Raw genomic sequence first — 23,260 nt, 5'->3', positions numbered from 1 at the left:
AAAAAAAAAAAAAAAAGAATGTAGACTACAGTGCAGAAGTTTTACAAATTGAACATTCACACTACATGGAAGGCATAAATAAGGAACATCTTTGGAAAGTCTCTAACCTACATTCAAAAGTCACTCTTTTTCAGCTACAGGAACAATAATCTCTAGCAAGATTGAAAACTTTGAAAGCTTTTATAAGCCAACTATGGCAGGAGAATTGGCTATCTAAAGAAAATGTCAACATAATCGAGAACCCCTTCACAACATACAAAGTCACTGTCATATAAATAAGTTTTGAAAGTTATGATTTTTGTATAAGCTTTTTTCAGTTAAATCAAAATCAAAAGTGAACTTTGTCCTGTAGATAAAGTTCTTAATGAAGCTATGGAAATGTCCTAATGTTACAAACAACATCCTGTTCTTATAATGCTCATTATAATAGGGGAAACCAGAAGAGGTGTTTGACTAAAGAAATGCTTTTATTACTTGATAGTTTTCCTAATTAAAGTTAAAACAGTAAGATTTATTTATAAAAATAACGAAACAAAAATATAGTCAAAACTGCCCAGACTGCATCAATCCTGGTTCTGCCACTGGCATATGACTTGAACAAGCTAGTAACTTGACTCTCAGAGGGCTGGGAATGTGTAGCTTGAGGATAGAGAACTTGCTGGCTTATGCAAGGCCTTAGAGCTCAGTCTAAGTACTGGAGGGAAAAGAGGATATTCAGTCCTTAATCTGTAAAATAAGGGCACTTATTGTATCATTAATAGTCTATTTCTTGGTAGTTCCTTCCCTTTCTATGAAGATACTTTGTTCAGAAAAGATTTTCTATAAGATGATATACACTTATAGTAGAAGTTGTCTAGAATATTAACTATTACCTTATCCTCAATATTCATTGTGTTGTGTAACCCTTTGACTTTAATTATATACCTATAATATAAAGGAAAATATCACTATTAGTATTCAATTTCAGTTGAACTCAGCTGTCAGGAAACATGTTTTAAACTTGTAAGAGAATATATATATCACGTGTGTGTGTGTGTGTGTGTGTGTGTATACACACACCTCACCATTGTAACTGTCATCTAAGTGCCTAAACATCATATATTTGTAAAACTATATTTATAAACCAAAAGTTTAATCTTAAAAATATTTAAAAATCATAGTTTTATATCTATTTCTTAATAGGTATGATTTTTTAAGTGTGTTTCTATTGTTTTTACATCTAAAATGACAGTGTAACCCTTAATATTATACATTCCCTTCTATGTAAAGCTTATAGGGAAGAATTATAATTAAGTAGTTGAGAAGTTTATCCAAAGAGATCTGATAATGATATAAATAAAAGTACTATTTGTATCCATACTGGATTTAAGAGAAATCAATTTAAAACTAAAGATTATGGATATAGCCACACATGAGGAGGGGGTGGCAAGTTCCCTGAGAACTGCCAACAGAACAACTGGATGTGTTACTGCCTATGGTACTGAGCATGGTCCTACTGATCTTATTCTTACTTTGATTTTTGGGTTTTTGTTTTTGTTGTTGTTTTTAAATTTTAAAAAAAACCCTCTAAAAGGATGGCCCTGAGTTCTATAATATAAAAAAGATATCTAGGGACCTAGAAAATAGGAGATACTCAATAAATATTACCTGCCCTGGATCACAATAATTATTTTGTAAGTGGGTAGTAGTTATTTTAACTATATTATCACTTTGTTTCTTCAGGAAAATAAAACTTATTGGTATTATTTAACTGTGTTAGCTAGTGTAAAACTATATTATTGCTTTATTAGGTGACTATAAAGGAAAACACCTGAAATTAAGTATTCCCGTGTTACATTTTGCTAATAAACAATTTAAAATAGGTCATACAAATGGGGGGGGGGAACTTTACATAGAAGTGAAGATCATTCTAATTTCCTATTTTTTAATTATAATTGTTTTCAGGAATAATGTATATATCTAGCTGTGTTTCTTTAAACTTAATGGACCAAAAGAAGTACTTAAGGTATTTTCTTGATTTGGGCCTATCAACTGAGAATCTTCTCAATCTAATCTAATTAATCTCTAAAGTTTTATCTACAGATTCTGACCTGCTTCATTTTTTATTTGAACTTTAACAAGAGTCTTTTACTTAATCCTATACATATTGTTAACTTCCCTATGTATATAAACCATTGAACTAACACTGTCATTCGCCAACCACAGTTTTCAAGCTCAGAAATTTTAAGTTAATTTCTAATATCTACAAAAATAAAAACAAAATTTGTTACCTAAAGAAAGGATAGTAACAATACTAGGAAGATCAAAGTAAAAGAGTAAGCTGTAACTGAATTTGCAAGGCAGAAAAAACAGAAATGAAGAATAGCCTACAACAGAGGATTGGATGGATGGATGGATGGATGGATGGATGGATGGATGGATGGATGGATGGATGGAAGAATGGTTTTTACTACAGAAGATCAAACACAAGAAGCATCAGTGAAGATACAGGATAGGGTCAATCCTAGAACCTATTTAAACCCACAGGACATACATAAGGAGTCACAGATCCTTAGATGATGCCAAGCAAACTTAATCTAATGTTGTTTACTCTGGAGTGACTGTACCAAAGGTGCAAGCACAGGGAAAAAAACAGTAAAATCTGTAATAGAGAAAGCTTATCTCTTTGCCTAGTTTAATCCCAAAATGCAGCAAGCAGCCCCATGTATAAACCTTCCCTCCACAACAGAATCTACTCTCTGCCTATTAAAAGGGGAGAAGGGGACAGAGACAGAGTAGGCAGAGATGAGAGCTATCCTGGCGCTACTTGGGGAATGAGGAAGAGCCCTCTCCCGTCTCCAGCTAAAAAGCTCTTTTCTTTTAGCCTGTCAACTTTGTACACTAAGTGAAGAAAACACCTTCCACAGAACTCCATTCTCTCTGCCCTCCCACCAAACTCTTCACGTTTCCCACTCTGTCCCTCAGTTATCAGATGAAATAATGAACATTAGTATTCCAAGTCAAGCTTGAACTGCACACCAGAGTCAAGCCAGAGACAGTGATAGTGCTGAGTAGAAGCCAGTATTTAGCTTCCACCTACTGTTCTTATCTACAGAAAAAGTTAAAGACCAACGTTTCCCAGGTATGCTGCCCTACGCCTATAATTTCAGCAGTCAGAAAGCTGAAGCAGGAGGAATGCTGTGTGTTAGAGGCCAGTCTGGACTGCAGGGCCTCTCTCAGAAAGCTGAAGAAGATAAAAGTTCCCACCCTTCACCTAACAGTAAGTGCTCTTCTCATTATAGCTTTCCTGAGAGCGCACACTACAGAGTTCAGAGTGCTGGTGATTGACATAGGACTTTAAAATGGAATCTCTGTTCCAATAGGTCAAACAAAGGTAAACAAGGCCTTGGTCTCATCAAAGGCCCTAAATTGTAGTTCCCAATGCTTAAGCCCCAAACATATCAACACTCTTTTATTTTCAGGTTACTCTAAATATATATTGTGTGCATGAGGAAGGGGGTCCTTGCATCTGTGTGTGGAGGGGGGGGGGTGTGCATGTGTTTGGGTGTGTCTCACCTGCATGTATGTTTGTGCGCCCAGTACTCACAGAGGCCAGAAGAGGGCGTCTTATTCCAGGAAACTGGAGTTACAGGCGATTGTGAAACACCATGAGGATGGTGGGAATTAAGCCTGATTACTCTGAGTGACCCATTCTCTTAAGAGTCAAACCATCTTTTTAGCCCATTTCCAAGTTAACTTCTAAACTTGTTTTTTCTTGTTGAATAACTGTGGTGTGTTGTAGCAATAACTGTCCTGTGCACACTTTAAGCAATTTCATTCAGGAAGGCATCAACCATTACCACAATAAAGTTATAGAGCATAACATTAGAATATCTACTTCTCAAGTTTACATAGCAAATATGATTTTAACACAAGTCTGACACATTTATAAGAATAGCCCTGGGGTGTGAGGAAGACAGTGTCTGGTATAATGCAAATCTGACAGAAATATAGAAAGGGGTCATACATTTTTTGTTTAATCTATTTTTCTTTACATTCTGGTTTAAACAACTTAGTTTTTCATTTTAGAAGCCAAATGGCAAAACATTAACAGCTGTTAAATGTAGAAGAGTCTCTATTATATGACTAATTTTTCACATGCTAGAAATATTGATAGTTTTAATCAATGGTAATTAAAGCCTGGTATTTCCTAATGAGATGATTTCTTTATCCTCCACAGACTCAAATGGAAAGAGGAAAGAAAGCAAAGGAAGACTGGAGGGATACTCTCCTTTCTTACCCTTCAAGCATGCGTCCAGCTGGCAACCACAGTAATAAAGTGAACTACGTTTCTGGGTGCATTCTAGACTTGTTTTCACCAAATGGTAAAAAATGTGGAAGGAGCATTGTTTGGTACTGGAGCTTTGACTGGTTAGGTACTGGGTTTCCTTGCTCAATATAAGTCCCACATGATGTTTCAAAAGAATAAGACTGAGACTCTAGGGAAGCTCTTAAAGAGAAAATCATGAGTGGATAGCTTTCTCAGACAGATAAGCTATCCTTCATACTAAGGTTATTGGTGAAACCTTTAATATAAACACACAGTCTGCCAGGCGGTGGTGGTGGCTCGCCTTTAATCCCAGCACTTGGGAGGCAGAGACTGATGGATCTCTGTGAGTTCAAGGCCAGCCTGGTCTAGAAGAGCTAGTTCCAAAATAGCCAGGGCTGTTACACAGAGAAATCCTGTCTCAAAATAACAAAAACAAAACAAACATACAAACCCACAGTCCTCACTTGTCGATATTACTACAGCAAAAATAAAGTATTTCAGTCACACCTCTTAAAGGACACTGCACCCACTTGTTACTGTTTGCAAATACAAGGTGTGCCTAACTTCAGAAGAGAACCAATAACTGTGCCTCTTTGAGGAGACTACATATATCTGAAATCCAATAAAGCCTGAATACAGACATTAATAAATTATTTTTAAAACATGATACTCTGTTGCCAGCTTTTAAACTATAACTCTCACCACCTGTTGTCTGTCTCAATACTAGGCCTAAATGAAAACACAAATGGATACATGTAAAGCCCCTGACTGTCATGCTCAGGAAGGTTTGGGAGAAAAGATTTCTATTTAATACACCACATCACTTAGACTGAAGATTTTGGTAAATTATGATTTCTAAAGTTATTAGTTAAAATTAACTAACATGTTCCCAGTATTTTCAGTAAGATACATTATCATTTCTATTTTTTTAAGATGTTAACTAATAAAAGGTTACACCAACATCTATACACTAACTGGAACCAACTTTGATTTACATGCATCTTCTAGAAACAAGAATCAATGTTTCCACTAAGTGATCAGTGGGAAATGACACTAAGAAGACAGCTGTATTCTTAAATACAACCTGTACTTTAACTGAAAGTCCAAAGTTTATTAAGGGGTAAGATATATGGGAGCCTGTGTCTTTGGCAGTGTTTTCCAAAGTAAACATTTAAAAAAGAAAATTGTGTTCATCAACTTAAGACTACAGAAATCAGTAACTTTCTATTTAAGTTCAAAGAGTGTAACATTTCAAATCATTGTAAGGAAACAGAAACAGCAGTCCTGGTTTGCATAAAGTGCAACATCAGGAAAGCTCTGCCCTTAGTCCCTTGAGAGTACTCACATGTGTGGGTTCTGGACTCCAGTAGTGTTAGGATGGAGAGTAAACCGTGCTGTTGATTTGACAGGTGGATTGGCAAAATTCAACTTCAGTGCTTTGCGCTTACCTGAGAAATGACAAATACGAAGTAAAAATTTCAACTAATCACAAATATATGCAATGTTGTTATTAAATTTAATTACTTTTTTAACATTCAAGAATTATAAAACAGCATTACTTTTCAGGCATGAGAAATTCAGTGAAAGGCAGAGAAACTTGCTTTAATAAATCAGTCAATATAGAACAATAATTGAAAAGGCAACAAGTATCTTACAATGAAAACAAAGTAAACAAAAGGTATCTTATACCCACTCCCACAAATCACTCTCTGTGATACAAGGCATCGATGATGCTCAGTGTCCAGAAGTCTAATTCTTGGCAGGAATAGTCAAGTCTCAGTGGTAAGCTCAAACACTGCAGTGCTAGAAGTCAAAATGTCTTCAGTTAGTCCCCATTCCTTCAGAGCACTGCAAATGCTGGAGGGTGGGGAGGATGTGAAACATTCTGAAGCTGTGATAGTGGAAACCATCACAGCATGGTCGATTTCAAGCTAACAACACAGGTACCCCAATAATTACTTCCTGCAAGCAATTTCTTTGGTCTTAAAAGCAGGGAAGTATCAGCATTTTTTTTTTTTTCGGATTTTCACGACAGTTTCGAGATTAAAGGCGTGCACCACCACCACCAGGCTAAATTTTTTTATACCTTTATCAGAAACAGAATATAATGGCAATTTCCAAGATCAATACAGTTGTAGTTTCCAGGAAACAATGATGTTTGCAAGCTATAAAGGGCACACCATTTTAATAGATGATCTCAAAATTTCATTCAGGCCATGGTACTGCTTCAACATGCTTTCCTTGCTAGCCATATTTCCTTCTGGGCCAATAAACCGCATAGAATCACACTTCTTTAGGATTTCTACAGATGTTCTGTAACAGAACAGGGTTTTCACTCATTCTGGTTTCATGTTCATTTTAGGGATAGTTTCTCTGGTACTCCTGTCTCCAGAGTGTTTTATGCACACATCTAGCTACTCAGCCAATCTCTACAATCAACACATTCCCACCTCAGTAAATTTTAAAGGTTTACCAGAGCATACCAACTGCAGATACAAAGACTGGAGAGTGGAACAAGGGGTGTCAGACTGAGAGGATGGGCAGTCCTAGAGCAGCTGTGAGGGATAGGCCTTTCCAGAAGATCAGAAAGATACTAGGCACAGCCGCTTCAGAAATAAGAATGGTACAGGAGTTTTCCATATGATTTGCTGTGTCCGGTATCAAAACTTTAATTTCAAACCACTACTTTCATCTGACTCACAAGGGACATTCAAACTACATGTAAAAGTGCTCTGCGTACAAAAACAGAATTAATTTTAAAAGTATATATTACTAGGGAGTTGGGGAACAAAACATTTTTTTGTTGTTTGTTTTTGATACAGGGTTTCATGTAGCCCACCTGGCCTCAAAGTCGTCATGTAGTTGAGTAATGAGTTTGATCTGTTAATTCTCCCGTCTCTACCTCCTGAGTGTAAGTACTAGGATTATAGACATGCATTACCATTTCTAGTTTAAAACTCTTAAAATTAAAACCAAAACTAGGAAAAATCACTGGACAAAGCAGCAGGCTAAAAAATGGGAAAAGTTTTTACCAGATACCCATCTATCTAGATATTAGAGGGCTAATATCCAAAATATATAAATAACACAAAAAACTGGACATCAAAAAAAATAATTCCATTAAAAATGGAGTACAAATCTAAACAGAATTCTCAAACGAAGAAACTCAAATGGTTGAGAAGCACTTTACGAAAAAGTTCACATCTGTCATCAGGAAAATGCAAACCAAAACTACTTTGAGATTTCATCTTATATCAATCAGAACGGCCAACACCAATAAAACAAAAGACAGCTCATGCTGGTGAGGATATGAAGTACAGAACGCCCACTGCTGTTGAGAGCATATAGTAACTATGGAAATAAGTTTAGTGGTTATTCAAAAGGACAGAACTCAATTTATCTCAATTTCTAGCCATACCACTCTTGGGCATATACTCAAAGAATGCTTCATCCTATTAAAGACACTTGCTCAACTATGTTCATTGTTGCTCTCTATTTATAATAGACAGAAATTGGAAACAACCTAGATGTCTGTCAATAGATGAATGGATAAAAGAAAAATATGGTACATTTACACAATAGAGTATTACTCAGCCATTAAAAAAATAAAATCATGAAATTTGCAGGTAAATGGATGGAACTAGGAAAAAAATCATCGTGAATAAGGTAACTCAGACCCAGAAAGACAATATGATGTGTATTCACTTATATGTGGATGCTAGCTGTTACATCATTGCTACACAAGCTATAATCCATAGAACCACAGGTAGAGAGTAAGGGACTGGAATATAGTTATGGATGGATGAGGAGGAGGGAGGACTGAAATGGGAGGATCAAATGGGAAGAGGAATAGAAAAGGGGGGAAAAGGAAGGGAGTGTGGGGAGGGACTAAAACCAAGGGCCATTTGTAGGGTTATATGGAAACCTAATCAAGTACAAGTTTCTTACAATATATACATAGATGAAGGTACTCTAAATGCAAAGGCCATATAACGGGGGAGAGAGAACCCCAACTGGACACCTCTCATTACCGGGAATGGGTTACAGCTAATCAAATTCTTGGTCAAAAGGGCCCCATAGGAATCCCTGAACAACCCAGGCTATTGCCAAGGCTACTAATGTCTCTCCACAAACTGACAGTAAGTCCCTATGGCTGAAGACAACCTACACACACTCAGTGAACTCAGAGAAGTCAAGCTGGTGTTCACCTAGATCTTCACCCCTGTTTGTGGTACTGGAAGGTACTCTGCATGCTAACAAAAGAGAAAGGTAAATACCAACCAGGTTACAAACCTCAATCTACAGGAGTGACCCACTTGTAAGATATGCTGGAGCAATAGTGGCACAAAGTTTGTGGGAGTGACCAACCAATACCTGCTTTGAGTTAAGACCCATTCCATACCCAACGCTACTTGGGTGGCACTGATCTCTGCCTTGCTCAGCCAATATTAGATAAGCTTCCTCCTGCAACAGATACGAACAAATACAGAGACCCACAGCCAGACAATATGCAGTAGGTGAGAGACCTTGGAACACTGAGCTCTAATAGGGAGGGTTCTATCAAATTCTTGAAAACTCTGTGGCAGAGGAGGCAGAAAGAGTGTAAAAGCCAGAGGTGATGGTAGATACCGAGAATCAAGGCCTTCTCGTCACAACAGGGCTGGCACACATATGAACTCACAGAGACTGTGACAACATGCACAGGGCCAGCAGGGGTTCTACACCAGATGGTATCCTAGAGCTGAAAGAAGTTATCGCCAATTGATAGTCACTAGAAAATGAAGTTAATTTTCTCTAAGAGAGTCACATACTCAGTAACTAAACAAACCTCAACAGATACAAAAAAAAAAAAAAAAGGAATAACCCCATGTATCTTATCAGAACACCATGGCTTAAAAATAAATTCACCATCAATATATGGAAATCAAACAATGCTCATCTGAAGCATCAATGGGTCAAGGAAGAAATAAAGGGAGAAATTAAACACTTCCTAAAATTCAGTGAAAATGACCACACAACATACCCAAATTTATGGGACACGGTGAAAGCAGTTTTAAGAGGAGAAAGTTCATAGCACTAAATGCCTACATAAAGAAGCCAGAAAAAAAAATCCCACACATTTAAAAACTTTAGGACAAAAAGAAGCAAACTCAAGCAAGAGAACTACACAGGAAGAAATAATCAAATTGAGAGCTGAAAACAAAATAAAAACAAAGAAAACAATACAAAGAATCAATGAGACAAAGAGTTGGTTCGAGAAAAATCAACAAAATGGACAAACCTTTATCCAAACCAACCAAAAGGCAGAGAGAAAATACCCAAATAAACAAAATCAGAAATGGAAAGGGGGGCATAACAGCAGACACAGAGGAGATCCAGAGAATCACCAGGTCATATTTCAAAAACCTGTACTCGGGCTGGAGAGATGGCTCAGAGGTTAAGAGCATTGTCTGCTCTTCCAAAGGTCCTGAGTTCAATTCCCAGCAACCACATGGTGGCTCACAACCATATGTAATGGGGTCTGGTGCCCTCTTCTGGCCTGTAGACATACACACAGACAGAATATTGTATACATAGTAAATATTAATATATATATATATATTTAAAAAAACAAAACAAAAACCTGTACGCCACAAAATTGGAAAACTTAAAGGAAATGGAAAACTTTCTGGATAAGTATCACTTCCCAAAATTAAATCAAGACCAGACCAAATAAGCAAATTAAATAGACCTATAACCGTTAAAGAAATAGAAACAGTCATCAAAAGTCTCCCAACCAAAAAGAAAAAGCCCAGGACCAGATGGTTTCAGCTCAGAATTCAAAAGATTTTCAAAGAAGAATACCAAAACTCCTCAAATTGTTCCACACAATAGAAACAGAAGGAACATTGCCAAACTCTTTTTATAAGGCTACAATTACCCTGATACCCAAACCACATGAAGACATTACTAAGAAAGAGAATTACAGACCAATCTCGCTCATGAACATTGATGCAAAAATACTAAATAAAATACTGGCAAATTGAATTCAAGAACACATCAGAACCATCATCCACCACGATCAAGTCAGCTCCATCCCAGAGATGCAGGGATGGTTCAACATATGAAAATCTGTCAATGTAATCCACCATATAAATAAACTGAAAAATAAAAACCACATTATCATCTCATTAGATGATGAAAAAGCTTTCGACAAAATACAACACCCCTTCATGATAAAATCTTGGAGACAGCAGGGATACAAGGAACATACCTAAACATAATAAAGGCAATATACAGCAAGCCAACAGCCAACATCAAACTAGATGGAGAGAAACTCACAGCAATCCCACTGAAGGCAGGAACAAGACAAAGTTGCCAACTCTCCCCATATTATTCAATATAGTTCTTGAGGTCCTAGCTAGAGCAATAAGACAACAAAAGGAGATCAAGGGTATAGAAATAGGAAAAGAAGTCAAACTCTCACTATTTGCTGATGATATGACAGTTTACATAAGTGAGCCCACAAAGTCTACCAAAAACTTCTACAACTCATAAACACTTTCAGTAATATAGCAGGATACAAGATTGACTCAAAAAAATTAATAGCCCTCCTTTACACAGAAGATAAATGGGTTGAGAAAGAAATCAGAGAAACCCTTCACAATAGCCACAAATAGCACAAAATATCTCAGAACCAAACTCTAACCAAACAAATGGAAAACTTGTATGACAAGAACTTTAAATCTTTGAAGAAAGAAATTCAAAAAGACACCAGAAAGTGAAAAGATCACCCATGCTCTTGGGTAGGTAGTATTAACATAGGAAAAATGGTAATCTTGCCAAAAACAATCTACAGATTCAATGCAATTCCCAGCAAAATTCTTCACAGACTTTGAAAAACCATATGGAAAAGCAATAAACCCAGGATAGCCTAATCCTGTACAATAAAAGAACTTCGGGAGGCATCACAATCCCTGACTTCAAGCTCTACTACAGAACTACAGTATTAAAAACAGCCTGGTACTGGCATAAGAACAGACATTAAGACCAATGGAACAGAAGACCTGGATATTAATCCACACACCTTCGACACCTGATTTTTTACAAAGAAGCAAAATAAAATATCAAATGGAAAAAAGAAAGCATATTTAACAAATGGTTCTGGCATAACTGGATATCAACATGTAGAAGAATGAAAGTAGATCCGCATCTATCACCATGAACAAAACACAAGTCCAAATGGATCAAAGACTTCAACATAAAGCCAGCCACACTGAAGCTCTCAGGACAAGTGTACTCAGTGAGTACACTTGAATATTTTGGCACAGGAGACCACTTCCTACATATAACCCCATCAGCACAAACACTGAAAGAAACAATTAATAAATGGAACTGCCTGAAACTAAAAAGCTTCTGTAAAGCAAAGGACACAGTCAACAAGACAAAATGGCAGCCTACAGAAGGGGAAAAGATCTTCACCAAACCTCCATCAGACAGAGGTCTAATCTACAAAATATACAAAGAACTCTAAGAAATTGGTTATCAAAAGAACAAATAATCCAATTAAAAAATGGAGGACAGATCTAAACAGAGAACTCTCAACAGAGGAATCTAAAATGGCTGAAAGACACTTAAGAAAATGCTCAACATCTTGAGTCATCAGAGAAATGCAAATCAAAACAACAATTCCATCTTACACCTGTAAGAATGGCCAAGATCAAAAAAACTGATGACAACTTATGCTGGAGAAGTTGTGGGGTAAAAGGAACACTCCTACATTGCTGGTGGGAATGCAAACTTGTACAGCTGCTTTGGATATCAGTATGTCAATTTCTCAGAAAATTAGGAAACAACCTTTCTCAAGACCCAGCAATACCATTTTTGGGTATATATCCAAAGGATGCTCAATCACACCCACAAGGACATGTGCTCAACCATGTTCATAGCAGCATTGTTTGTCATAGCCAGAACCTGGAAACAACCTAAATGCCCCTAGGCCGAGGAATGAATAAAGAAAATGTGGTACATTTACACAATGGAGTACTACACAGCAGAAAAAAATGACATCTTTAATTTGCAGGCAAATGGATGGAGCTAGAAAACATCATTTTAAGTGAGGTAATGCAGACTCAGAAAGACAATTATCATATGTACTCACTCATAAGTGGTTTGTAAACATAAAGCAAAGAAAACCAGCCTACAAATCACAATCCCAGAGAACCTAGATAACAATGAGGACCGTAAGAGAAACATACTTGGATCTAATCTACATGGGAAGTAGAAAAAGACCAGATCTCCTGAGTAAACTGAGAGCATGAGGACCATGGGAGAAGGTTGAAGGGGAGGGGAGAGGAAAGAGAGGAGCAGAGAAAAATGTATAGCTCAATAAAATCAATTAAAAAATAACAAGTTAAGGGGGCTGGAGAGATGGCTCAAGTGGTTAAGAGCATTGCCTGCTCTTCCAAAGGTCCTGAGTTCAATTCCCAGCAACCACATGGTGGCTCACAACCATCTGTAATGAGATCTGGTGCCCTCTTCTGGCCTGCAGATATACACACAGACAGAATATTGTATACATAATAAATAAATATTTTAAAAAAAAACAAGTTAAAAAAATTTAATCCCACCGTGAATATATAGATTCTGTTGTCAACTATTAGCAAAATAATGTAGCAGCAGGCATCCTCTTCAAATTTAACCAATCTGCCACTATCTGAGGAATGACTACCTCTCCCACCATGACTATGTCATCTGCCAGAAGGGCAAAATTTAATTTTCTTACCTGTCTCAGCACTTATGGGACCTGAGGAACAACATCTGAAGTTGACTTCCAGCCTCCACACACAGAAATACATGAAACACACATACACACTAAACACCTGTTTCAGAATTTATTGTTTCTATTTTAAATACAATTTCCTTGTCACTTATTCTAGATCTTTCAACAGCCAGTTCTCTAAATTTAGTCATACTAAAGCCTAAAGAACAAGTTGGGCTTTAATTTAAAGTCCTTAAAGATACAAATATATACATTTTCATGTACCTGCTAGAACAACCTGAACATTCTTGCTCCTATCATTTCTCATATTTCTCAGATGATCCCTATAAAGTCTCAGGAGTGTGTCTCAGTTATATCTAATGACATTGTAATCATGGATGTAATTGAGACATGTTACCAACACTACCTACCAGCCCTAACTCCAAGCATGAATGCTCTGCAGACTCTACAGGAATCTAAGAATTGGAATTCCACAGCCATATCACCACCCTATATGGTACCAAAAAGGTAGCAGCTGTTAGTTAAAACATCTCCAGTCCAAGTCCAGGGGAGGAAAGAGAGGGTGTTAATGCTCTGAATCCTTCATTTATTCCCGCTCAGAGTTTTCTCATATTTTTGTCTTTCATATGTTTTGTGGCATTGGGGATCAAGTACAGGGCTTTGCATAATTGAAAGACACGACTACACCACTTAGCTCTACCCCACAAAATACTTCATAGAAAACACTTAGCACCTTAACCATATTTCTTAGTATTCTATCAGTATTTTTTCAGTCAATATTATAAAACTGTGTGTGCCATGATGGAATAAAAAGAGCTGTTCAATGCAATGAAGAAAAGCAAAAAGGTTCCTGGCTGAAGCACACTGACTGGCCTGCAGCTCTAGAGTCTAGGTAATGGGGCTAATGAGACCTGTAGGTAGCAGGCAAGTAAAATAGTCACAGCAGTACATAAACTGAGAGGCCACTAAAACTACCAGATCTGAATTGTCCTCCTTAAGAAGTTTGCTCAGGATAGTATTAGTAACCATATATGAGTTCATATTCTTGTCAAAAAGCGAATGTGATACAATCTTTCCTTATCTGCCCAACTGCCATAGTGATTCCCATCAGTCATTAAGTAACTCTTCTGGACTTCCCAATTCTGTAAGAACTTCATTAGCAAACAGAGTAGGATAAAGTAAGCTTTAAGATGCAGAGAATTCAGTGAATACACCCATTTGCTCAGGGGAAGAAAGTACAGTTGAATTTTAATTTACATCTAACACTGGGTTATTATCAAAGCAAACAAGGGAAGTGGCAAAGAAGCCGGCTCGTTCATGCAAAATTAGTGTTAGTCCAGATAAAGTTAACACAGCACTGTTCTACTCCTTTCCACAATACAAATAGCTTCTTCTGACACATTAAATACCTCCTGTCTCAGTGACTGTTCTACTGCTGTGAAGAGACACCATGGCCTAGGCAACTCTTATACATGAAAGCAAGCAAACTCTTAAAAAAAAAATTTACTTGTTGTTCAGGAGTTTAGTTTATTACCATCGTGGCAGGGAACATGGCAGCACTCATGAAGCTACAGCAGGAGTTGAAAGCTACATCCTGATCTGAAATTACAGGGGAGTGGTAGAGGTAGACAAGACAGACTGGGCCTGCCATAGGCTTTTGAAACCTCAAAGCCCACCCCCATTGATACACTTACTCCAACAAGGCCATATCTACTCCAGCGAGGCCACACCTCTTTATCGTTCTCAAATAGTGCTACCCCATGATGACTCATCATTAAAACATATGACCCTTCATATTCAAATCACCACATCTTCCATGTTTAAAACATCAAGATGTAAATAAGACTTTTATTTCTTAGTAGACACAATTAAGCACTTCTTGTTACCCATAAGTATATTCTATGAATGGATTTCTTTTTGAAAAGGTTAGACTATGAAAAAATGTCTTTTCACTTAATGTGACTTTTAGTTGGATTTAGCAAATAAAAGAACTTTTAAAAAAATTAGGGTGAGCCGGGCGGTGGTGGCGCACGCCTTTAATCCCAGCACTCGGGAGGCAGAGACAGGCGGATCTCTGGGAGTTCGAGTCCAGCCTGGTCTACAAGAGCTAGTTCCAGGACAGGCTCCAAAACCACAGAGAAACCCTGTCTCGAAAAACCAAAAAAAAAAAAAAAAAATTAGGGTGCTCGCTTCGGCAGGACATATACTACAATTGGAACAATACAGAGATTAGCATGGCCCCTGCGCAAGGATGACACGCAAATTCGTGAAGTGTTTATAAAAAAAAATTAGGACATAGAACCTTTGATTCACGATTAGGCCAGGGTATTGAGACCCTGTCTCAAATCATCATTATCATCACCACCTATTATTTCTACCACATAACCTGTGTATACATGTCTACTCTCTCAGAGTATATGGTTCTTCAAAGGGACCTCTAGATTAATTTCGCTTCAAAGTCTCCAGCAGTCAGACACTGGTACAGATGGGTTTCAGTCATGCAGAGTATTGTTATCAGGGTCACTCTAAAGGGGAGATATGCTTGTCTGCACTTAGTCCTCACTTCAGGTTAATGTTTGCTTGGTAGTCCCACCTGATAAGACCAATATCAAGATGACAGCCACAAACTTCTGGTGGTATAGCCTACCCATGTGGACATTTTTGTCTGGATTTGGGAAACACAGGAAACCAAGTAGTGAGAATATCACACTGTGTTTGAAAAGCACCACCCTAAATTTCTAAGCAAACCTGAAAAGCTTTGAACAATAATGCAGCTGAGACTGGCCTCTGGAGCCTCTCCACATCACGTCTACTCTCCTCCATTAGGCCACCAAAGTTCTGTCAAACATCTCTTTACTGTCAGTGAGAGCAACTGGCACATGAAGGAAAACTCTGTAACGTGAGAGAATCCCATTTAAATGCTTTCCTTCTTCAAAAATAGCATAGGCATAAATGTAGCAACCATTAGGAATCTTCCTTCTAATAACAAAAGTAATTTTCAGGGAGAATCTGGGTTCTAACAACTTCCAATGTGGAAGATAAGTAAGCAGCATCTCTTGTGGTAGTGTGTGAAGAGAGAACAAATGGACCCGACTGCCCATAGACCACAGATACATTTCTGGAGCTTTAGCACAGAAGTGGTTTTGTTCCAAGGAGGACTGTATACTGGCATTTTATCATGGACCTCAGAGAAAGTGATGAATATACTAGGCATCAGTCTCTAGAGCTTAGGGGCCAGCTCTACAAAAATGTCTTCTGTCAACTCACTTCATCTATATCAATCTAAATAAACTATCCTAATACCAAAAAGCAGTAAATGTGTTCATTTAAGTAAACTATACTAATACCAAAAAGCAGTAAATGTGTTCATTTTGTTTCATAAGAAAAGCTTAGCTGAGGTCAGTAATTTCTAAATGACAAAATTTTAGTCGTTAGTTGCGGGACTTTTACTACAAAAAAATACAGAATTAAAAATGTAATCAGCCAGGGCTGGAGAGATGACTCAGCGCAGTAAAGAGGATTTACTGCTCTTGCACAGAACTGAGCTTCAGTTCCCAGCACCTACCCACATCAGGCAGCCCACAGTCACCTGTAACTCCAGTTCCAGGGGCTCCAAAGCCCTCTTCTGGCTTGGAGGATCCTGTATGTGTATGATACACACAGACAGATAAGTAGGTATAGAGACATATACATAAATAAATAAATATTTTTTAAGAAATGAATTTTAAGCCTTTATTTAAGCATGAAAAATTAGCCCTTTCTCCACCACTTCTTTCTTGGTTCTCTACATTCCATTAATAAAGCCAAAGTACACCTTTTACAAACACTCTTATCAGCTCAGCAAACTATGAATATCCAACACAAACTTCTGAAAAGATTCAAGAAACATCCTTCCTCCAGTTTTACTACTGCCATTTTATTACCACTAATTTAAAACAATAAGAGATAATTACTATAAAAGAAAGGTTTCGTCGGGCGATGGTGGCGCACGCCTTTAATCCCAGCACTCGGGAGGCAGAGGCAGGCGGATCTCTGTGAGTTCGAGACCAGCCTGGTCTACAAAAGCTAGTTCCAGGACAGGCTCCAAAAAACCACAGAGAAACCCTGCCTCCAAAAACCAAAAAAAAAAAAAAAAAGAAAGGTTTCACAATTAAGAGTGTGAAGGTACATGCTTGTAATCCTCACACTCAGAAACTGAGGCAGGAGGACCATAACTTCAGAGTTCAAACCAGTCTAGGCTACATTGTGAGCTACCTCCTGGCTCAAAAATACTGAATCAACCACAAGAAACCTCTCTTCCACACATAAACCTTTCCCCAATACATCAATGTGCAGCATCACTAAAAGTGACTACAATGTAGTAATACCACAGAACAACGCTCACCTCTGGAGCATACACTTTCTACATAACAGTTTGGTTGTAAATTAATAAGAGTTCTCGAACAGGTCTGTAATCCTAGTATCAGGAGACTGAAAGTGGGGGTGAAATACCCAAGACCAGCCTGAGCTACAAAGTGAGTTCTAAGTCTAGGTTATGGGTGGAGACACATGGAAAGGGAGTGTGAGGGGGGTAATGTTCTATTGCTATGCAAACATTCTCAAGCAAAACACTCTTAAAAGACACAAAAAGTTTTTTAAGCCACCAAAAGTGTAAAAGGTAAAGCTACAGAAAGCAAATTTTCTTTAGCAACCAAGAAGTCTTCGGCTATGGGCGACAAATACACTGAAATAAAACCTCAATTCCTGGACAGCCTCCTAAAAAACTCTCTGACTGGATTAGCACAGGATTTCAAATATTTTCTGAGGAAAATCCTATGTCCAGGGATCTGTAATAGACATTATTCTTATCCCCTATCCACCCCAAAGTCAGGTGGTTGGCAGACCTCAGGCAAATTTGGTATTTGTAAAAAAATAAAATATTCTCAAAAATATGTTTCTAAGTAAACCTTTATGTTCACTCCTAGAGACTGGTTTTATAAAACAAGCAAATCACACTGTGAAGTTCATCTACTAAAGACAGAAGATGCATTTAAACTTGGTCATAAGTTACATAAACATGTTTACATGAACAAAGGTAATTTCTTAACACAGTTTATCAATAGGCTCTAACTGAAGTTCAGTCTTAAGAATGCAGAAACTGTACATCTAGAACTCTCACAAATGAAAAGGTATTTCTTCAAGTAATTTTTTTTTTTTTTGATTTTTCGAGACAGAGTTTCTCTGTGGCTTTGGAGCCTGTCCTGGAACTAGCTCTGTAGACCAGGCTGGTCTCGAACTCACAGAGATCCGCCTGTCTCTGCCTCCCGAGTGCTGGGATTAAAGGCGTGCGCCACCACCGCCCGGCGAAACTTTCTTATGTTTTTTTTTTGTTTTGTTTTTGTTTTTTCTTTTTTTTTTTTTTCAAGTAATTTTATATTCAGAAAAATTCAATAATCCAATAGTATTAAAAGAAATATAGCTATCATAAATAAAATACTTATTTTACTATCTAAAATATACTATATTAAATATTTATAAAGTCAAAATTCAGACATGTACAGAGTGTAACTTATTTTTAGAAAACATGAGGTACAAAGTGAATATTCAATTTCTACAAAAAACTGGACCCCAAATTAAAATTGGAATCTCCCACTATCTGTGTGTGTAAATATACATATAAACATTTCCAAAACCTTTCACTAACTTAAAACAAGCAATCATGATAACTGATAGAAATAGTGATGTAGAAACATAAAGAACAAAAACTATGCGTGTCAAACAATGGGAACATTAATCTCTCAGAGCTTCCATTAGTCATGATCATCTTACAACAGTCTTGATTGTGATGGAGAACTAGGAACTGCTGCTTCAATTGCACCTTTAAAATGCCTAATTTTCTGTTTTTTGCTACATCCTCTCCTACAACTCTGTATGATATATACTTAGTGCTAATGAACTAAATATATTTCCCTAATTCTGAAACATCCTTTGGCATTTCTAGCAAAGTATGAGCCAATAGGAAAACAACTGTTCAAACGATGATTTCAAATTTTTAATTTTTAAAGAAATGGTGACTACTTTAACAAATATAACATTTGCATTTAAAGCAAACTAGAAAACTGTTACATTTTTTCATTTATAAAATCATAGGAAAAGTGCTAACATATAAGCTTATCCTTATCCTAAAACATAAGCAATGATTTGTACAAAAACAATTGCTGTTAGCTAAAGGCTGGCCAACCCTACTAACTTTCCAGCACCCCCTTCTCTCCCTGATATGTGCACTAATTGTCCTGAATTATCTAGAGTCAGATAACACAGTCAGCTCCGCTTAACTCTGAAGTAGGTTAGACCCATAGCAGGATCCCCAAGCCTCCAGCTCTCATTAAGAAAGCAGCAACTGCAACTGGGGTAGTGGAATGTACCCCCAGTTCCAACTGCTCAGAAGGCTGAATGAAGCAGGAAGACCACTTGAACACCAAGCTCAAGGCCAATCTCAGAAACAAAGTCAGACTGCATCTCAAGAAGAAAAGAATAAAGGGAGGATGGAAGGAGTGAACATGAGACACACATGTTCTTGAGCTTGGTCCTGGGCACATCAGCTCCTGCAACTACTCACACCCTGGCTTCAGTTTCTCAGCAGCTCGCAGCATCAGTAGTGAGATACTGATATCAGTGGGGAGTCAACTCTGTCCACTCCACTGTGAGCCTTCTGTGGGCAGGACCTCTTTGTATTCATTTCTGTACAGGAACCTCACTCACTGTACAGTTCTTAAAGTCAATGTGTACCTCATGAAGTGAATAGGGTGATACTGAATCTCAAAAGGCAGAAAATAGAGAGAAATGGGAAAGAGAAAGGGAGAGTTGGGGGAAGTCAGGAGAAAGCAGAACAGTGAGAAGCAGCATGAAAAAGTGTGCAAAAGTGTTCCTCCATATGCCCCTCCCACACAATTAATCTCCCATAGGTTCTGGGGCTCAACCTCTCTCATTTGTTAGAGTCAGCCATGAACAGCACAGTAGGCAGAGCTGCAGCAACAGGAGAGCACAGAGCCACTCAGAGCCCTACAGTACTGTTAACTTAGCCTCAGAGGTCTTTGAAGCACTGTACATTTTAGAGTTAACACATCTAAGGGCCTCTTGTTTTATTCACACAGCAGAACTAAAGGCAAAGAGAATACAGTGAACACAATAATAAATTCAAAATAGATCAGCCTTAGAGTATATAATTTTTAATTGTTAAATATTAAGCAATTATGTTAAAATGTAAATGAAAGCTAAAATGTGCCATGAGTATATTAAAAATTAGAATAGAATAAATTGAAACTACAACTCCATACCTAAATAATCATAGGTTCACTATGAATAGAAATTGATATACACTTTTGGTTTAGTATTTAAGCTAAGAGGAAGATAACAGTGTGCCTACTAAAAAAACTTTTAACCTAGTATATTGCCTCGACTCTATTATATTCCACATACTGGTATCATGGGTAACCCAATTCAAGAAATAAATTTTTGTTCAATACATTACAAAGAAAACCACAATTTCCAGCCAATAAAAATTAAGCTTTCTGATCCATCAAGGGAAAAAAAGGACCAAGAAACTTTAATATAACAGAAATGCTTTTTCTCCAGTATAAACTCTCCCTACAAGCTAACTTATTAAGAATGATATACATCAACTGATCATTATTCTTACCCAGACAAGAAGAAGCAGAAGATAAGACCATTTCATTTTGGAATGTTTTCATGATAACTAGAGTAGTATCCTTGAGATAAGTCTTTTTTTAAAAAAACTGCATTTTATAATGTTTCAAGTTCAAAATGTATTTTATTTTAGTTTTGTAAATAATGTCTTTTTATTTTTATTTTTTTAAAAAAATCTAGTCTATTTTCTATGAACCCAAACATTTTATTTGGTTTTTTTACCTGATACTGGTGCTGGGATTCTAAACTAAGTCCAGCCCATGAATCTAAGAAGATGAATGTCCTAATGGGGAGAGGGGTGCAGACAGATGGACATAACTGCAACAAGACTTGTTAAAAAAAAAAATAACGAAATAAGAGCTTTAAACCCTTTAAATAAAAGCATAGTCTTTGCATGCAGCTATGGGCTTTCTGCACCACAATCTTAAAGGTAAACTTGCAACTTGTGAATTAAATTACAGTTAAGTTTTTCAATGCCCACATGCATCTGAATCTCTATACACACCTTTTCCCTAGTGTAATTTCAAGTAAAAACAAAAACAATTTATAGTCAAGAATATAACCAAGAATGGGAAAGAACAGAATGAAAAATGGAAGCTCTCTTAGTGTAAAATCACCACGGTCTGTTAGTTGAAACAACAGTGGACACATTCCCAATACCAAGATGGATATGAAAAAAAAGTAGCAGAATATCAAAATTTTAGCTTACTTTGTGCCTTTTCACAGAAGTTTATCTGAAAGCCTAAAGTAAAAGAGATAAGTTGCAGTTCATTTGCTGTAAATCAAGCAAACCAAATCAGAACATGACATTACATCTTTCTATTACATTGTGAACAAAACTAATGCAAGAACAGTTCAAACCACTTTACCCACCATAGAGACAAGGACAACAAAGCACTTGCTATAAAAACTCAGCTCTTTGGGAAGCACTGCAATACACTCGAACTTTAAATCACCTTACAGTGCTAGTCTTTATAATTCCAAAATATTCAATAAAAAATTAAGGCTGTTTCATCAATTTTTGAATGTTTTCAACCCACGAAATCAGAATATATAACAATTTATTTTACTAGTCTAAATTATTGATTTATAAGTATCCAAGCTAATTATTACCCATGACTAAGAAACTTTAGTAATTCATAAGCTATAAAATTTAAACAAATAAAACAAAATTTTCTAAACAATTCACTAACTTCAAGTGACAAGAATAAAATGACTAAAGAAAGGGTAAAAATCTTCCATAATAGGTGTGGGGGAGTGCTTGCTGGATGTAATGGTATGCTTTGTAATTTCAGCACTCTAGTTGATGGCAACCTGGCCTATATAGCAAATGAGACATTATTCCCCTACCACCACCCCACAACAGTCTCAGTACTCAGGACAAGGTAGGGCTTACAAGTTTGAAGTCAGCTAAATTCAGACAGCAGAACCCTGTCTCAAAAATCAAAATGAAGCCCAATGCCTTTGCAAGCATTCTTTTTAACCCATGTTTTACTAAGTAAGTCATGTGGTTTTCTTAGAAACCTCCCAATACTTGTATATATTACTGCTTTGGGGAAAAAAATCGGAGAGGCAAATTAGTTATACAAATTTAATCAAAACAGGGTTTTTTTAAAAATATAAGAGCTCAATCTAAAAGATGCTTAACTAGTCCTTCATATCCAGTTGCCAAAATCCTTAAACTCTAAGAAGATACAATTAACATTTACAATGAATAAAAGCTAGAGAAGTGCTTACTTTCACAGAACTAAGTAACCCATTGATTACCATTTAATTTCCCAAATAGTCATCAAAAAAGGAGACAGAAATGGAAACTTCAAGGGAACAAACTCCTGGGAAGCCTGGACAACAATGTACTCAAACTCAAGATGAAGGGTAAATGCAGCAGAAGAAAACACAGGAAGAAAACTAGAAATCCATGGTCTTCAGACTGGAGCATACAAAAGTCAGCCAGCTCCCTAGCAGGCAAAATGAGCAGAGTACAAATAAGAAGGAAAGGGCTCCTGGAAATGGCACTGGAAAAGAGTCCTCAGAGTTCAGAACCTCCTAGTTCAGAAGCAAGTTTGGTCGGGGTATCATCACAACAGGGAGAGACTGGGAAACAAAGTAACAATCATACTTATTTACGGTAACAGTTAACTTCAGAGACAAAATCAGGGAGAAGTGAGTTAGAGGCCAGCATGATCTACATAGCAAGTTCCAGGCCAGTCACAACTACACAGTAAGACCCTGTTTCAAAAAAATAAAACATAAATAAGCTTGAAAGGTGTATGTAAAAGCAGAAGTCAAAACTGAGTACAAGGTTTCACATGCAGAAATACACAATAAAGTCTGATAAATTAAAAGGGGAGAGGGGGCTCAGGAGTGATTCAGTGGAAAAACATTTATTTACCTAGCATGTAAAGAAGCTGAGGGCCGGGCGGTGGTGGCGCACGCCTGTAATCCCAGCACTCGGGAGGCAGAGGCAGGCGGATCTCTGTGAGTTCGAGGCCAGCCTGGTCTAC

General features: G+C 37.2%; 2 protein-coding genes and 1 non-coding gene across 4 annotated transcripts in view; 2 read left to right on the top strand and 1 right to left on the bottom strand.

The window, feature by feature from the left end:
* Thap5 (THAP domain containing 5) overlaps window positions 1–283 on the top strand; it is a 1,248-nt gene extending 965 nt beyond the window's left edge. The window contains 1 exon segment of the mRNA XM_026780858.1: window positions 32–283. Coding sequence (XP_026636659.1) covers window positions 32–275 — 244 coding nt within the window. The 3' untranslated portion in view covers window positions 276–283.
* Map2k4 (mitogen-activated protein kinase kinase 4) overlaps window positions 1–23,260 on the bottom strand; it is a 94,504-nt gene that overhangs the window by 59,857 nt on the left and 11,387 nt on the right. Inside the window, exons 2-3 of one of the 2 annotated variants that reach the window (XM_026780850.1) lie at window positions 21,466–21,498; window positions 5,655–5,757 (exon numbers count right to left, since the gene is read on the bottom strand). In XM_026780850.1, the coding sequence (XP_026636651.1) occupies window positions 5,655–5,757; window positions 21,466–21,498 (136 nt within the window). The remainder of the gene's footprint in view (window positions 1–5,654; window positions 5,758–21,465; window positions 21,499–23,260) is intronic. The other variant, XM_005349861.2, reaches the window with a different exon arrangement.
* On the top strand, window positions 15,253–15,356 carry LOC113456435. Its single transcript, XR_003377246.1, has one exon. It is a non-coding gene; the product is annotated as a U6 spliceosomal RNA (small nuclear RNA).

The sequence above is a fragment of the Microtus ochrogaster genome, chromosome 7 (assembly GCF_000317375.1).
Source record: "Microtus ochrogaster isolate Prairie Vole_2 chromosome 7, MicOch1.0, whole genome shotgun sequence".
Taxonomy (NCBI): domain Eukaryota; kingdom Metazoa; phylum Chordata; class Mammalia; order Rodentia; family Cricetidae; genus Microtus; species Microtus ochrogaster.
Note: the sequence above shows the minus strand (reverse complement) of the source record. Positions and strands in the feature narration are given on the sequence as shown.